Source organism: Cucurbita pepo, chromosome LG01 (genome assembly GCF_002806865.2).
Source record: "Cucurbita pepo subsp. pepo cultivar mu-cu-16 chromosome LG01, ASM280686v2, whole genome shotgun sequence".
NCBI lineage: Eukaryota > Viridiplantae > Streptophyta > Magnoliopsida > Cucurbitales > Cucurbitaceae > Cucurbita > Cucurbita pepo.
In genome coordinates, this window is record NC_036638.1 from 7,243,497 (window position 1) to 7,260,157 (window position 16,661).

At 32.7% G+C, this 16,661-nt stretch overlaps 3 protein-coding genes across 3 annotated transcripts; 2 read left to right on the forward strand and 1 right to left on the reverse strand.

Moving 5' to 3' along the window:
• The first annotated feature begins 313 nt into the window (after positions 1–313).
• LOC111778545 (annexin-like protein RJ4) lies at positions 314–2,860 on the forward strand. Its single transcript, XM_023658443.1, has 6 exons — positions 314–471; positions 573–718; positions 992–1,210; positions 1,793–2,005; positions 2,184–2,276; positions 2,468–2,860. Exons 1-6 carry the CDS (start codon positions 396–398, stop codon positions 2,666–2,668), a joined length of 948 nt encoding a protein of 315 aa, XP_023514211.1. The 5' UTR covers positions 314–395; the 3' UTR covers positions 2,669–2,860.
• Positions 2,861–3,705: 845 nt separating this feature from the next.
• LOC111778535 (annexin D4) lies at positions 3,706–7,030 on the reverse strand. Its single transcript, XM_023658435.1, has 6 exons — positions 6,925–7,030; positions 5,478–5,653; positions 5,160–5,384; positions 4,572–4,805; positions 4,292–4,363; positions 3,706–4,022 (listed from the first exon to the last, which is right to left on the reverse strand). Exons 1-6 carry the CDS (start codon positions 6,965–6,967, stop codon positions 3,813–3,815), a joined length of 960 nt encoding a protein of 319 aa, XP_023514203.1. The 5' UTR covers positions 6,968–7,030; the 3' UTR covers positions 3,706–3,812.
• A 3,959-nt stretch (positions 7,031–10,989) lies between these two features.
• LOC111778528 (annexin D3) lies at positions 10,990–16,648 on the forward strand. Its single transcript, XM_023658423.1, has 7 exons — positions 10,990–11,230; positions 12,357–12,502; positions 13,002–13,229; positions 13,808–14,020; positions 14,118–14,207; positions 14,662–15,873; positions 16,152–16,648. Exons 1-6 carry the CDS (start codon positions 11,056–11,058, stop codon positions 14,863–14,865), a joined length of 1,056 nt encoding a protein of 351 aa, XP_023514191.1. The 5' UTR covers positions 10,990–11,055; the 3' UTR covers positions 14,866–15,873; positions 16,152–16,648.
• Positions 16,649–16,661: the final 13 nt, after the last annotated feature.

Consider the following 16,661-nt stretch of genomic DNA (forward strand, 5'->3'; position numbering starts at 1 on the left):
TCCTATAATAAATAAAAAAAATTAAAAATAAAATGGTGTTTATAAACTTAATTTAAAAATAAAAAATTACAAAAATCAATAGTTATCCAGTGGGAGAATTTTAAAATCTTAAAAAATATTTTAAAATTGGGTTTTTAAAGAAAAAAAATTAAGATTATTACAAATAAAAAGAAATATGAAATCGACATGTCGATCTTGATCAGTGGCAGCCTCCATTGCAGGCCACGTTGAGCAATCTCTGATGGAGGCGTGGATTTCAAGACGAGCGCTGGTAAATTCACAGAGAAGCTTAATACTTTTTTTAGTATTTAAAGGAGTGGGTAGAGACAAAGGGAGAGCATTCCGCAGCTCAATCTGCTCATACCTACTGAAAAATCCATCCCAAGTTTGAAGTTATGGCGACCCTTCGTGTTCCTCATGATGTTCCTCCCCCAAATGTTGATGCAGAAGCCATTAAAGCTGCTTTCAAAGGTGATTTAATGGATCGTTTACTCATTAGCGTCTGAGATCGGATCATGTTTTGTTGATCTTTCTGAATCTCTTGTTTTTTCTTTCTTTCTCTCTCTCTGTAGGGTGGGGGACTGATGAGAAGGCTATTGTTGCGGTGCTTGGCTACAGAAATGCTGGTCAAAGGAGGCAAATCAGGATTGCTTATGAACAGCTTTTTGAAGAGGATCTTGTTAAGCGCTTTGAATCTGAGCTCTCTGGCCACATTGAGGTTCTTCTTTTCATCATATTCTTGCTTGTTACTCTTTAAAGTTCATCGATCGTCGTATTTTTCTCGTTTATGGCTATGTTCTTCATCATCGCCCTCATCAATAGTATCAGATAGACGTATATTGCTCTCCTGTTCCCGATCATCGAAAATCAATGGATTCTCTGCTTAATTTTTGAGGAGATCATCCCGTTCTCTTGTTTATACGCTTTTTGTAGAATATGATTGTTATACAGACTGAATCGGAGTTTAATCAATTGTTTGTTGTGAAAACAGAGAGCTGTGTACCGATGGATTCTAGATCCAGAGGACAGAGACGCTGTGTTGGCGCATGTCGCCTTAAGGAAGCCCATCGAAGATTTTGCAGTGATTGTTGAACTATCTTGCATTTACTCTCCTGAAGAGTTCTTGGCCGTCAGAAGGGCGTACCAGCACCGGTACAAGCGATCCTTGGAGGAAGATGTTGCCGCCAACACCCACGACGAATTCCGAAAGGTCCGTAACTTGCCCCTTATCCATTTTATTAACTAGATCATCCATTGATAATGGTTTCCTTTGTCGATCATCTGTATTTGGATCGCTGAGCTTAGGGTTACAGATCAACTTTTCAATCTTTCTTTGGGGATTCAAATCGTTCTAGTTACTACTTCGAGAATAAAAAACTTATGATCTTATTGTTTTATTATACCAATACTGTCTGAGTTCGATGATTTCAGCTGAAACAGTACTCCAAGAGAGAGGAGATCTTCCTTCCCATTAAATATATAGATTTCATGCCACGTTCTGAACTGAGAAGAAATTCTAATCAGGGGCAAAACCCAGTATTAAAAAATTTATTAGAGATCTGATATATTGGGGGAATTTGAAACTGGAAGAGACTAAAATATAATAATGGAACTCGAAACATAGAGATACTACTAGCACATGACTTTTGTTTTAGTCAATTGTGGGGGAGGATTTGGAACCCCGGCCGGCAAGAGGATGAGTATAGAATGGCATGAACAAATTGAACCGAAGAACGGGGATAATAGTTTTTGTGATTGTTGTTGATTGATGGATTTATTATAATTGCTGCAGCTGTTGGTGGGATTAGTGAGTGCATATCGTTACAATGGTCAAGAGGTAGATGCAAGACTCGCGAAGTCGGAAGCTGGGATACTTGAGAAGGCAATTAAAGAGAAGACCTTCCATCATGAAGATGTTATAAGGATCCTAACCACAAGGAGTAAGGCACAGCTGATTGCAACTTTCAATAGCTACAAAGATGCCAATGGCATTTCTATCTCTAAGGTATATAGAACTAAGTGTAAAGATCATAGATTACATTGATGATATTAATGTTGATCATATTACTCCGAGACTTTCTGAGATTCTGACGTTCTGACATTCCTTGTTAAATTACCATCATCTTTGAAGCTGAGTTATGTTGGAAGTTTACTATTTGGGTGTTCTTTTTCCTCTGTTGCAGCAATTGGGTCAAGACCGAGCTGCCAATGAGTTCACCGAAGCACTTAGAACTGTTATTCGATGCATCAATGACCCTGTCAAATACTATGAGAAGGTGATGAATGAAACTCATATCAAAGTAGATTTAAGTTGTTATTCATGTGCATGTTTTAATGTGTTTCTTAAAGAAATCTTCACTAAAGAGCTGAAAAGCTTCCTTCCATTTCTTGATGTAGAATGAATCTAATAAACCAATCCATCCATTTCTATTATTGGATTAATAGTTTTAAAAAATATGGTGAACAGGTGGTGCGAAATGCGATCAAGAAGGTCGGGAAGAGCGACGAGGATGCGTTAACTCGAGTGGTGGTGACAAGGGCAGAGAAGGACCTGAGGCTGATAAAGGAGGCTTATCACAAGAGAAACAGCGTGACCCTTGATGATGCTGTGTCCAAGGAGACCTCTGGCGACTACAAGCACTTCATCCTTGCTCTTTTGGGCAACTAAGTAAGCTGATGAGTTACTTACTTAAAGCACTTTATCCTTGCTCTGAGTGTGTTTTAATCGGCTTGTAAGTAGTTGCTTTATAATAATAATAAGCTGCTGGTGCTCCGAGTCTTGTGTCTGTTGAAGAATGCTTGATTTTGGTTTTGTAATGTGGACTTATTTATATATCAATTAAGGTGTGTTGTTCCTATATTTCTCTCCCAAAGTAGTTGCTTTTTTAGATGTATTCTATTTTTACTAAGATATTATTCTCCCTCTAATCTCGACCCACCTAATATCTAACTTAGCCAAACTATATAGTAACAAATTCATATTTGTTATAGCACATTAATACATGTGTATAATAAACAAATGTGATAGGGAGATTTGAACAGATCTTTGCTAATTTCCGTTAAACTATACTTACTTTAGTCTAGGATTATATGTTATAAACAAATCTTGAGTTTAATCTACGAACTTGTGTAAATACAAGAACAACGAACCCATAATTAGGAACATATTAGGAGGAATGAAGGTATCTTAACCATTAAGCTATAATTCAATTTGTGCCACTAATTGTCGGCCAATAATGACCTTAAAAAATGGAAAAGTTTGATCCTTTAGGTTCCTTAATATTCTTGTCTTTGGACCTTTTCTTTTAATTTTGAAAGACTTTTTGCATCAAAAATAAGTTAAAAGAGATATGGACAAAATCAAGAAAAGGAAAGGGTTGAAAGTCTCTTCAATTAAATAATGATTACATTAAGCTTATCATTGAGTTTTCTTACTAATATAATGTCTTTATGCAATTTTGGGTCATATATTCATGGGTCATATATTGGGTCATATATTCATGGGTCATATATTCAACAATAATGTATCCTTGAATTATTAAGAGTTTGCAGATTTTCAAATTTCTAATCATAAAAAAACTTTTAATCATAAAAAACATACGAGTGGATGATAAGTACTAATTAAATTTTAGAGTGTTCGGTGACAAATAAAAATATATTTTTAAATAATAAAATTACAATCATAATCGTAACATGGCGTTTAAATTTTGACAATGTTTCAATTTATTATAAGCAATAGAGAATGGGAACTCATACATAAATTAAACACAACAAATTTCCATCTTAAAACCACTCATTCATGGTAACTAGAATCAGTCTGATCTTGCCAGCAAAGTGAGCAAGAAATCTTTGTAGCTGCCATTGCACACACTCTCAATTCTCTCACCCAATGAAACTCCATACTCATTTTTGAACTCAACTTTGATCTCCTTCATGTCTTTATCTGCTCTTGTAACCACGATTCGGGTCAACGCCTTTTTTATCTTCTTGTCTGCCTCAACTCTTAATGCCACATTCAGAATCTAAGAAGACATAAAATAACGAAATCAAGCTCTTTAGTTTAGTGCAAAATTGTAGAGATGTTCATGGGGTGGAGCAGAGACGAGAATTCTTCTCCATCCTTGTCCCCGCCCCCTATTTTAATAAATTAGTTTTGTGTCTCGGGGCGGAATGGAGATAAGAATGAAAAATATAATCCTATCTTCGGCCCTGTTTATCTAACAGAGAGAAATCTCTCCTCACTCATTCTCCATTCTGACTCAGACTTCACAAGTTTTTGAAGTTTACATACCTGAGTGAAATACTTTACGGGATTGACTAAGCACAACACTGCCTCTTGAAGACTCAAGTCGCCACGAAGATCCTACAAAAAGAAAGAAAAAACCGTCTCAATCTTCAGTATTCAAATTTCTATCTCATTTGGAAGAAAAATATGCATTACAGTGTCATAAACTGATGTTGTTAAAAGGATCCTGGATTGAATCAAAGATTCTTGGGACCTACAGAATATTTTTCATTGTCCATAAGTTCTTCATCTGAGAGCATTAGGTAGCATGTGAAAATGAAAGTACCTCAACAATGGATCGGCCAGCTGAGATTTCGTTGTAGTGTTTGTAGAGGGCATGGAGATGATGTTTGCTTCTTGTTGACAGTATTCGCACAACGTCGTCGTGCTCTATGAGGCTGCTCTTTTGGGTGGCTGCTTCCTTAATTGCATGAGCAACTTCTTTTGCTTCCGACTTTGCTGTCTCCTCCTTGTACTTTGGTCCTTCGTATCTATATGCGCTCATTAATGCAACCAAAAGCTGCATTCCAAAATAACAATTAGAGTAAGTTACAAGTGTTCTTCAGTTAGATCTTTAAATCTTACCCAATTGTTGGAATTGTAAATTTTTTTTAACAATAATAACTCTTATAAACTACTTAAAAGGATGAGAGAACTCATGAATCAACCAAATTTATGAGTTGAGTTCGAATTTTCAAGTCATTGTATTTTTTGAACATCCTTGAACTTAAACTAAGACCTATTTGTAAATAACTATTTGACTGAAAACTAATTTTCGTTAAGAAGGGATAAGAAAAGAAATTGTTAACAAACAGGGGAATTTCCATTGCTAGGAAGAAGTTGTATGAAAAGGTTGAATTTTAAAAGAACAAACCTTGCGTTGAGGGCCATTCATGTGGGCGGCAACATCTTCTTCAATGGAAAGATCAAACAAGGAATGGTAAGCCTTCCTTGCGCCCAAGAGCTCATCAGAAGTTCTAGTACAAGCCACTTCTATGAGGATGTTCAAGTTCTGGCCATGATGCCCTTTGCTCAATGCTTCCTTTACCAGACGAGCGTCTCTTTCCCATGGATGTGTCGTCCATAGCACCACGGCATTCTGCATCAATCCATCCACGGACAGCGACACATCAAGCTTCTTACGGTTGAAATGAGTAATCCATTTTTATGAAGAACAAAAAGAAAGGGATACCTTGAAGCGCATGAATTCATGTTTGAGCAGTCGCATGCCGTGTTCTTCCCACCGCTCAAAGCAGCAGCGTTCATCTTCACTGAAAAATTGGCTGCTGCTCTTTCTGAACAATCTCTTCTCCTCCTGATCCCATTTCCCCAATGTCTCTATCATTGCCTTCTCGTTTATTCCATGCCCTGCTTTTCATTTCACATTTCTCAAATATATTACTTCTTTTTTTTTTCTTCTTCTAAATCTCATGAATTTCAGTCATTTTATGTGTCCATTCTAATTTAAACAATATAATGATTGCCAATGTCAAAAAATATAAGATTGTCTACAACACATGAATATGATTTCTAATCAACCAGAAGAAAATTAGCCAGATTCTTATTCAAGATATTAAAATTTGAGAAATGTATAAAGAATTTGACCTATCATCCTAGTCAATAAAGATATTGTTTCCGGGTTCCACGCTCTTACAACTCCTCAATAAAGATATTATAATAAAGAATGATTTGTTTTCTCTCGTACCAACGTGGAGCTTACAACTCCTCAATAATTTACTCCTAAATCTTGTACCGTTCATTTTTTTTATAGGAATATCATTTACAATTTTTTTTTCTTTGTTAACTTTCACATATTCATTAATTCCATATTTTTCATTACAATATTAAAAAAGTGATAGAAATATATATTAAAAAAATAACAATAAAATGTAAATAATGTCATTAATAAGTATTTTAATTTACTAAGAAAAAAAAAACCTAAAATGTTTGTTTTTCCATTTAAATGTATATTTTTTTAAAAAAATCTTGATACAGCACAAACATTTATTTATTTTTTATTTTCGTTTCTCTTTGCATTTACAAAAAAGTAAATATGTTTCTTTAAATCATATAAAATAACTAAAATTATAGCAAAAAAGTAACTATAAATAAACAGAGCACGAAAATTAAAATATGCAGGGATGGTAATTCGATTGAAAATTAATACTGAAAATGGATTCCAGAAACCAGATTACATTTCTCTGTAAATTTCACAGAGTTCAACCAAAAATCAATAAATAGAAAATCTTATCACAATATTCTATTGAAGTAAATTTCTAGTGCTACGAAAACGATCGGTAAGAAAAACAGAGAGAAACTGTCATGGTGGCCGGAGTTTTTTTTCTCCGGCGAAGTCCAAAGAGTTCATGAAGTTTTCGCGACAGAGTAAGAAAAACAGAGAGACACTGACAAGTCGAGGCCAGAGATCATATTTCTCCGGCGAAAAGTAAAATTTCCGATCCAACACTAAAATACGTACTCAATCCATATTCCGAGTCAAGAAAAATGAAGATCAATGAACAGATTTCGATGAATTTCGCATTCAGGATGAGAAAGAAGGAAAAGAAAACGCAAGCAACGATGGAAGAGAGAGGAAATTAATGGCAGAGTAATGGAAGAAGAAGGAATGAGGAGTTCACCTGAGAGAGCTCGAGTGAGAACTTCCATGGCAGAATCCGCCATTTCTCAATTGCTTATTTGATCACGGAGAAGAAGAAGACGAAGAAGACGAAGAAGAAGAGGGAAAAGCAGTGTACCATCCCCTCATCTAATTCCTCCCGCGTTATAAAACAAACTCGAGATGCCCATTTTCGTCATTTCACTCTTCTTTTTCCTAACAAATTAATATTTTCGTTTTTAAGAATTAAAACCACTTTGTTAATAAAATGCCACTCTTCTATTTTTATTTATTTATTTTTAAATATATTAACAGAAATACAAACTATATATTTTTTTTTAATTAGTGAGTGAAAACCGAATAATTTACCATAATAATTATTATTAATTTTACTATTGATCCTAAAATTTAAATAAATTAAAAATCACTTCTAAAATTAAATGAATCCTTAAAATTTTTATTTGTATTTTTTAAAAATAGAATAATCCCTTTACTAATTATAAAATAAATTTAATTTTTTTAATAAAACTTTTAATTTCATGTGATTTATTTATGATATGTGAAAAATTAAATTGTTCTTTTTTTTATTTATTTCTTAATTAATATTTATTTAAGTTTGTAAAAAATATGCCACGTTACTTTGTAATTTATTAAAGTATTAATTGGAAACAAAAGAGAGAGGGAGAGGGAAAATTGCTATTAATAAAAGTAATAAATGATATTAAGTTTAATTTTTTTTAAAGTCAGTTAAAAATAAATAAATAATTTAAAATAACGCTTTTAAAATACAATAATATAGAAATGACGTGTCTGTTTTTGTTTGCTTTCCTCGGTCCTCATGTTTTCGTATTTTGCTATTTGTACCCAAATGTTTGTTTAATTTCCAAATCTCCGCTTACAGATTACTTTCTCTTAATTACAGACCCATACTCTACTGAAATTGCATTTCTACCCCCAAAAAAATCGGTGGGACCCACATTATTATCCCAAAATTTCTTTCCTATTATTATATATTTTTTGAAATAATAATTTGATGTGTAGCAATTATTGTAAGAATTAGGTAAAAAAAATTAATTTGTTATCCACTAAATATATTAAGTTGAATGTAAACACGGGCGTACTCGAGTTGAATTGGATTGGGTTGGAGAAATCTTTGATTGTGGGTGACTCGAACAAACTAAATAGGGTTTAGAACGCTACTTTTCTATTTTCAAGTTGAGTTGTTTTTTTTTTTTTTTTTTTTTTTTTTANTTACATTAACAACTAAAATTTCATAAAACTCAAATATTAAACATTTGCAAGTCACAATATATCACAAACATTAGTAAAAAACGTTAAATATTCTTAATTTTTACAGTAATCTTTAAATAGGATTGGATTAGGTTGGGTTGTAACCATATTTTCAAATGTGTCGAATTAACCGGGTTAAAAATATGTCAAGCCCGACAAGTATGATTTGGATTGGGCTATTCAGATCGGTCGAGTCATCAGATTATCAAATCATATTAAATATAGTATTATATTTCACATATTTTAATTTTTAAAAAAATAAATTTAGTTTGTTACCTATTTATAAACGATTTTTATTTTTTTATAACAAAAATATACTATTTAAAAGTTGAAATTCAAAATAAATTTGCTATGGCAAAATCTAACAATAAGAAGTTACATTTAAAATATAAAACAAGATCCATCAAAATTTTAATAAAATCTCCATAAATTAGTTTTAAATTTTATAATAGTCAACTTATTTTTCTTTTTTAATTAAATTTTATTTATTTAATTGTCAAATAACTTGTTAGGCTAAATTTACTAAGATTCTTACTAAGATTATGCTTAAATACGACCGCGTAAATGAAGGAGCTAAACACGAGCTAATTTAAAATTAATTTCATTTTATAATCCATCAATATTACTTTGGATAAAATCAATCAATTATTTAAAATATATTGTCTAAAATACAATAAATTAAAAAAAAAAAAATCACGGGAAGAATGCGTGCGATTTTCTATTAATTACCCACTAAACATGATTTATTTTATTAACGGAAATCAAATTTTGCACTCTAAGATTTTTTAATTAAAAAATATAAAATAAAATAAAACATATAATTTAAACCTTTAACTAAACTTATTATTAATTTTATTACCGTCCCTATTTTATTCCACGTGGTTTTATTTTAACTCGAAATAAAAAATAATTTAACCTTATCATTTATTTATTTATATATATATATATTTATGGATTATTGTTCTAATATAAAATGAGGAGAAGTAGAGTGAGGAGGTTCGAAGGTAATGAGAGGAATATAATCTTTATCTTCTGTCCTCCTTAGCTAATGAGGAAAAATCTCTTATCCTCTCTTTATTTTCTGTCGGTTTGAAGTGAGTTACACATATTTTATTTCATTGTTCTATCCAACTTTCACGGGTCTCGTTTTCACATTATTTCATACAATTTACATGCCTTAAAAATAGTAATACATGTTTTTTTTTTTTACATGAGGACAATAATTGATGAGCTGGCAGGTCATCGATGATGTTGGAGAAAGGACTAAAGCCATGAGGCTTATCCCTTCACATTTGTCCCTTCAATTTGTTGTTTTTCACGTGGGATTATATTATATGGCTCCCATGTCTGGATTCTCGATTCATGAGTAAAATTAAAAGACAATAAACTTGTAAAATCAGATATTGATAAATTAAAAGACAACATTGACTACTGAGCACCGTCTTGAAAGCATATTATTAAATTTTTATACAATAATTGATTTATAATTCATTGAAGTTATTATTATTATTATTATTTTTTTTTGTAGAGGTAAGATAGCTTGTTTGTCTTTGTTATTTCGTTGTTGTATCATATACGTTAAGATCGTTCTGACGAAAAACTTAATTATGTACAGAGTTTCGCACCGTAAAAGACTCGTTGTTGTTGTAATAAAAGTCATATTTACACTCGAGCTATTTCTTACAAAAAGAGAAGCGAGAAACGTTAAGTTTTTCAACCATATCATGCGGGATGTCTCGAGCACCCCTAAATAATATAGGTAATAAATAAAAATATTTGAAAACATCAAGTAAAAGGTAATGAGGTAAAAATTAAATTTCCAACATTAATATGATAAAAATTTAAAGAAAAAAAAAATTAGTTAGATTAAATTTAAAAATGCAATTAAAATACATAATAAAAATGTTATTTCAATACGAATATTTAAGTAATTGTGGGATAATAATAATAATAATTTTTTAAATAAAAAAAAAAGTATGTTTGTTTTATTTTTTAAAAATTAATTTATAAAAAAAAGACAATAAAAGTCAGAAAACATGTTTGTTGCTCCTTAAACAATCAGTAGATGTTGAAGACAAATATCCAACAAGAAAAATTAAATTTCATCAAAATTAACAACCACAAAAATAATAAAAATATAAATAAACATACAAAAGGGCCACAAATTATTTAAATTTCATCAAGAATTATTATTTATACTAAAATTAAAAAAAGAAAAGAAAAGAAATGTGGATAAGCATCAAAACCCTACTAAATAATGCATAATTTCTATATTTTTCTTCGAATTAAAATTATCCATAATATACAAAATTATATATAAACTCTGTGTAATATGCTTATATATATATATATTTATTAAAATATTATTTTATTGTTTTATTGAAAAAAAGCTTTTAATTGTCCCATCCATTTATTGCAGCTTAGCCGTTAATGATAACGTGTACGTAGTAAATACAAGCTCTTTGTCGTTGATTTTTCTTGTTAGGACTCAAACTTAACGGCTCGAGGAAAACGTGGCCATCCTATCCGTTACTTTTTTGCAATTCAGGACATAATTCATCAGAAACTAAATTTGTACCCAGCGTAATATTCCATAAAACAGGGCAGCTTCGTGTAATTTCCGAGATATTGAGGGACCAAATAGAAAAAAGAGTCTATGTAAGGGCTTCTTTGTAAACATTGAGCAGAAGATGGGGTTGAAATCAGAAGGACATGAAGGGTATTTTCGTCAAATGAGTTGAGGGAAAACAAAATCTGCTATATTGCGTTGTATTGTAGCGAAGTTTGAGGGAGGGAAAAACAAACGGAAAACAGAGAGAAATTCATTTCTTTGTATTATCAATTACATTTCAGAGCTCTGAAAATGAGCAGTTTCTCGTTCAAGAGCTTCTCGTGGAGGAAATCGAAGTCGGATTCCGGCAATTCCTTTTCGCCGGAGGAGGAGAGGTTTCTGACGGAAAATATGGGAACTCTGAGAGTGCCGGAGATCGTTCCTTCTCCTGCTGAGGACTGTGATAGGCTCAAGAAAGCTTTTGATGGTTTGCTTTCGATGAACTCTTTAACATTTTCATTTTAGTTATCTTCCGCTTTCGATTTTCATGTTCTTCTCGATATTTCATTAACTTATCTGTGGATTCTGCATGTTTTTGTTTCTCTATTTGATTTTTCTGTTTAAAGTTCTATGTAATGCGTGGATTTTGTTTGAATTGAAGTCGTATTTAATTTTCTAATAGTTTGAGCTTTATCGTCGTGAGTTGAGTTCTCAATTCTCAGTAATGGAGTCTTTATGTCTAGACAATGTTAAACTATTCGGCTGATGGCTTGGCTGCACTCTTCTTCTTCTCATCTTATTCGATTGATTTATTTATTTATTTTTCAGGAGTCGTATGGATCGTTATATTTGTTCCTTCTGTTTTCTAAATCTGTTTTGTTTATTATAAAATATTTTGAAATTTTGGGCTAATTTAAAAAACGAAAGTAGCTTATTATATGTATTTTTCAAAATTAACAATAAATTTGGTTGGTTTGGACGGAACTAACTCAACTTAAAAAAATTATAATTGGGTTGAGTTGGGTTCATTACTATTTAACTGAAAAAAATTTAGATTAAAATCATTGCGTCGGGTTTAAAAAATATTCCAATCCGACCTAATTCAACCCGCGAATACTATATTTTTTAAAGCTATCTTACACTCTTAATATATCAACCCAATCTAATTCGACCCGGGAATACTCTTTTTTTTTTAAAGCTATCTTACTTGCTTAACATATATATATAATATATATTTTAAATTTTTTTGAAATGATATAAAATAAAATTTGATTGATTAGAAAGAGAGTTAACAAATTAATAGTAAACGAGTTTAGTTTAATTGACATGTTAAAATCTCTCTAATCTAGTAGTTCTTCATTTTTAACTTTCGAGCTGCTGTTGTTAGAGTTGTAAGCAATCAAGTTCCTTCATAGTTTCCACGTTTTCTGCCATATATATTTTTTTTTCCTGCAGCAGAATGAGAATTTAATGAGTTTAGTTTTTCTTCTGCAGTTAATTTTTTTTCTGGGATTTTGATTTACTTTTCACCAAGTCATTGATCACCAATCTTCTTGATACATTACTGGTGTTTGTGTTGTCTATTTCTAATACTATTTCCCATAATGTGTTAGGATGGGGAACGGATGAGAAGGCATTGATAAGGATATTAGGACAAAGAAATGCGGCACAAAGGAAGGCTATTAGAGAGACATATGTCGAGCTATACAATGAGGGACTCATTGATCGCATCAATAATGAACTCTCTGGTGATTTTAGAGTATGCTTATTACTCGTAGCTCTTTACATTTCCCGATCACACTCCACATTCTTAACCAATCAACCCTTTGTGAGATCCCACGTCGGTTGGAGAGGGGTATGAAACATTTTTTTATAAGGGTGTGGAAGCCTCTCTCTAGCCGACATGTTTTAAAAACCTTGAGGGGAAAGCCCGAAAGGGAAAGAAAGGTTACACCCTTTGTTGTTTTTTTTTTTTTAGATTTCAGTCTTGAAGTTTCATTGGCATTTAGAACAAACAAAATTCTTCCGTTGTTTTGATACTTGTTCTATAAGGGATCAATAGTTTCAATTTTGTAGTCAAATAAGTTGTATTTTGCTTGTTTTTTGTGTTATTTTTTCCCTGCTCTCCTGCTTTTGGATGTGAAAATTTGGATGTTCAAGGAGTTGTTCTTAAAGCTGACATTGAGCAATAACCACTTAATTTCCACTACTATCTTCTTTTTCCTTATCCATCTCTAATTTAAGCTTCTTATGAGTAGAAAGCGGCAATTTTGTGGGCATATGATCCTGCAGAAAGGGATGCCAGATTGGCAAATGAAGCCTTGAGGTCATATAAGAAAGGCATCCATGAGCTTCAAGTATTAATCGAGATAGCCTGTGCAACATCTCCTCACCATTTAATGGCAGTAAGGCAGGCCTACTGTTCTCTCTTTGATTGCTCGCTTGAAGAAGACATTTTCTCCACCGTCTCCATGCCTCTTAGAAAGGTACAATTGTAAAAAAAATTTCTCAGTCTCAAGTGAATTGATACACGGGCTTGAATTCTTGGGCTGAGTCTAATTTAATGTCTATTTGATGAACATTTTGTTCTTGGTTTTATTATTTACTTTGTAGAAATATATTTCAAATCCTAGTAAAATTTGAAAACTAAAACAGTGATTTTCGAAGACCTATTTTTAGCACAGAAATTTGTTTAAGCATTTAAAAAACTATAAATGAAATCACCACAAAATGAGACCATAGTTTTTTCTGCATTGATGCTTGGTATGTCCAAACTGATATAGATAAGTTGCTTGAAAGAAAGTGGTCAATTCTTTAGAACATTGTGCTTTGATAGTTGCAGATACATTCCATCTTCATGAATTAGCAAATATCATTACACGAAATGAGTAACGATACCGAAACATTTTTGGTCAGACTTGCAATTTGACTCCATAAAATGTTCGATACTCTTTGTATATCTTTGAAACACTTGAAGAGATGACTTGTTTATCTGCTTTCCAATTGCTTTGTATACTGTTGTGGTTGCAATATTGAAGAACCTTTTGTTTTGGATATTGTAAAGCTTCTAGTTGGTATGGTGAGTTCCTTCAGGCATGATAAAGAGGTGGTGGACGGTATTGTTGCTGATTCAGAAGCCGATTTATTACACGATGCTATCAAAGCAAAGCAAATAAACCACAGCGGTGTCATTTGGATACTCAGCACAAGAAATTTCTTTCAGCTTAGAGCAACCTTTGCATGCTATAAGCAAAAGTATGGAAAACCTATTGACCAGGTTCAGCCTTTAATAACAAATTGTTTGTAAATTCTTTTCTTTCTTTTTGTCTTTTCATTTTCTCTCTTGGAAGTTCAGTTTTGCATTGCATTTACAGGACATTGTGAAATGTGGAAATAGTGATTTAGAATCTCTCTTCAAAATTGCGATTTTGTGCATTGACACTCCTGAAAAACACTTTGCAAAGGTGAGATGCTCTTTCCTTCAAGGAAAAACAAAATAGTTCTTGAACTCTGCATCTTCTTTCTTTATTAGATTGAAATACTTCCAATCATATTTTGGCTCCTCTGATTGTTTCATCCAAGAGCTCTATATATTTTGATAACAACACATAAAGTGTAACGGCCCAAGCCCACCTAGCAGATATTGTCCACTTTGGGCTTTCCCTTTCGGGCTTCCCCTTAGGCTCTAAAACGCGTCTACTAGGGAGAAGTTTTCACACTCTTATAAAGGGTGTTTCGTTCTCCTCCCCCTTCTCCTCCCCAACCGACATGGTACATCACATAAAGTCATTTAAAGATCATTGATGAACTCAACTCGGAAAGAATATTTGGTTGAATTCTAAACAGGAGACTAATTTCTGCACATACTTCTATCACCTTACATGCATGAAAAGTTTCCATTGTGGAATTTTGCTGCAGGTAATCAACAAGGCCATTGTTGGGCTTGGAACAGATGAAGATTCTCTAACCAGAGCCATTGTAAGTCGAGCTGAGATAGACACAATGAAAATTAGAGAAGAGTATGCCAACATGTTCAAAAGCAAGCTCGACGACGATGTCATTGGTGACACATCTGGAGACTACAAGGACATGTTGATGATCTTGCTTGGAGCTAAAGTTTGATTCTTTCCAACTTCTCTTTGCTTCTTGCCTTCATCTTTCTCACTGCAAATTCCATGTTTGGTTTTGGATATTGATTGTAGGCCTTGGAATAAATAACTTGTTAGCCTCTGTATATATATTTGGAAGATTGATTGTCAGGAAATAAGAAATAATAAGAAGGGAACACTTTCTCTTTCTTGCTGCTGTTTTATTCCGTTAATGCATATTTCAGATATCCGAAAGAAAGAAAGTTATTGAGACTTTCTTGGTATTAGGCCTATAGGAGTTGAAAAAGTGCTCCCATCTGTTCATTGGAAGAAACTTTAGCAATATTTCCAATCACTTACAAAGAAAACCCGACCAAATTGCCTATAAATTGACGAAAAATTAAATAACCAAAGGTCGATAGAATTTAATGCAAGTAGTGCTTTTAGTAAAATCATTCTTGTCATTAAGAACAAGAGAACTAAATTTTCTTATATTTTTTTGTGCAAAACTTTTAATTATTATGTGTAAACGAGATCCCTCTTTTAGATATAAAATTGAATCTTACGTCTTATAGAACATGAACAGTGAACTTTTGAATTTTATAAATTTCGAAGGTTTCCGTTGAAAATTCAAGAACTAGTCTCTGTAGAGAATAGAAGGCAAACAAAATGTTTAGTGGTACAGGTAGAAGTTGGAAATGAAAGCAAATAATAATGAATCTTAAACAAAAAAGGAGGCTGAGACTAGGAAGAGACACTCCCCTTAATTATCAAACAGTTTGAACACCAAGAATTTTAGCAGCATTAACACAGCTTCAAAAGTGGTTGCCACTCAAAAAGGCCTCACTGATGAAGCTATATAATGAGGATTGCCAAAACAAACACATCACAAAGCCTTCTCAACCAAACCACATTTGAAGCAAATTTAGCTCTGCAATGAAAACTGCTTCCATTTTTCTGGGTATTATCCTGTCCTTGCTTCTGTTTCTGAATTTCTGCTTTGCAGCAGAGGAAAATGTTGCTGAACTCCACTTTGCCCAAGGTACTTTACTTACATTTTAAAGCATTTTGAGGCTTATTTTCTTGTTTTGCTCAACCCCTTTTAATGAAAACTGTAGTTCTTTGCACACATTCTGTATTCTTTGTCTAATGTTGTTCAATAAGAGGTCAAGATGGCCGACCCAGAAGTGAATTTGTATTGTATTTTAGTTCAGAGAGGTTGACGAATTACTACGATCTATAGAATCTAATCGTTCGGGCTAAAATTCCAATGAAACCAAGTGATAGTAAGGATTGTAATGAAGGGAATTTTATATGCAGGTGCTGCTGGTGTAGCAGCTAAAAATGGAGAGGAAGACCAAGAAGAGAAATTCATGTTTCTTCACCACCACAAGCCATACTTGAAGAAGCCATTTCTAAAGCCAATTCCATACAAACATCCTTTTCTGAAGAAGCCAATCCCAGTTCATCATCCATTTCTCAAGAAGCCAATCCCCATTCATCCATTCCTCAAGAAGCCAGTTCCAAAGCCACTTAACCCACCAGTCTTCGCCACCCATCCTTGAAATATGTTAAAAAAGAAGGCTCAGTTCTATTATTATTATTACTGTTTGTGTGTTTAATTGTAGAATTGGATGAAGTTATTTCCAATTCAAATAAAGCTTTGTTTCTATTTCTGTTAAAATAACTGTGTAAGTTTCAAATATGAAGTTTCTGTTCGTTTACCAATGGATCAGTTTAAGCACTGCTGAACTCCTCTTGATTTTGATCCAAGAAATCTTTGAGAGAGTAAGAGAAGTGTTAGGTCAGGTCTAAAAGTGTTTGTGAAAT

Coding starts and splice junctions, on each gene's coding strand:
- LOC111778545 (XM_023658443.1), top strand. CDS start 396: ATGGCGACCCTTCGTGTTCCTCATGATGTTCCTCCCCCAAATGTTGAT. Junction 719..991: donor AGCTCTCTGGCCACATTGAG/GTTCTTCTTTTC, acceptor TTGTGAAAACAG/AGAGCTGTGTACCGATGGAT. Junction 2,277..2,467: donor CTGTCAAATACTATGAGAAG/GTGATGAATGAA, acceptor TATGGTGAACAG/GTGGTGCGAAATGCGATCAA.
- LOC111778528 (XM_023658423.1), top strand. CDS start 11,056: ATGAGCAGTTTCTCGTTCAAGAGCTTCTCGTGGAGGAAATCGAAGTCG. Junction 13,230..13,807: donor TCTCCATGCCTCTTAGAAAG/GTACAATTGTAA, acceptor GATATTGTAAAG/CTTCTAGTTGGTATGGTGAG. Junction 14,208..14,661: donor CTGAAAAACACTTTGCAAAG/GTGAGATGCTCT, acceptor ATTTTGCTGCAG/GTAATCAACAAGGCCATTGT.
- LOC111778535 (XM_023658435.1), bottom strand. CDS start 6,967: ATGGCGGATTCTGCCATGGAAGTTCTCACTCGAGCTCTCTCAG. Junction 5,385..5,477: donor ATGAATTCATGCGCTTCAAG/GTATCCCTTTCT, acceptor GGATTGATGCAG/AATGCCGTGGTGCTATGGAC. Junction 4,806..5,159: donor TGAATGGCCCTCAACGCAAG/GTTTGTTCTTTT, acceptor TTTGGAATGCAG/CTTTTGGTTGCATTAATGAG.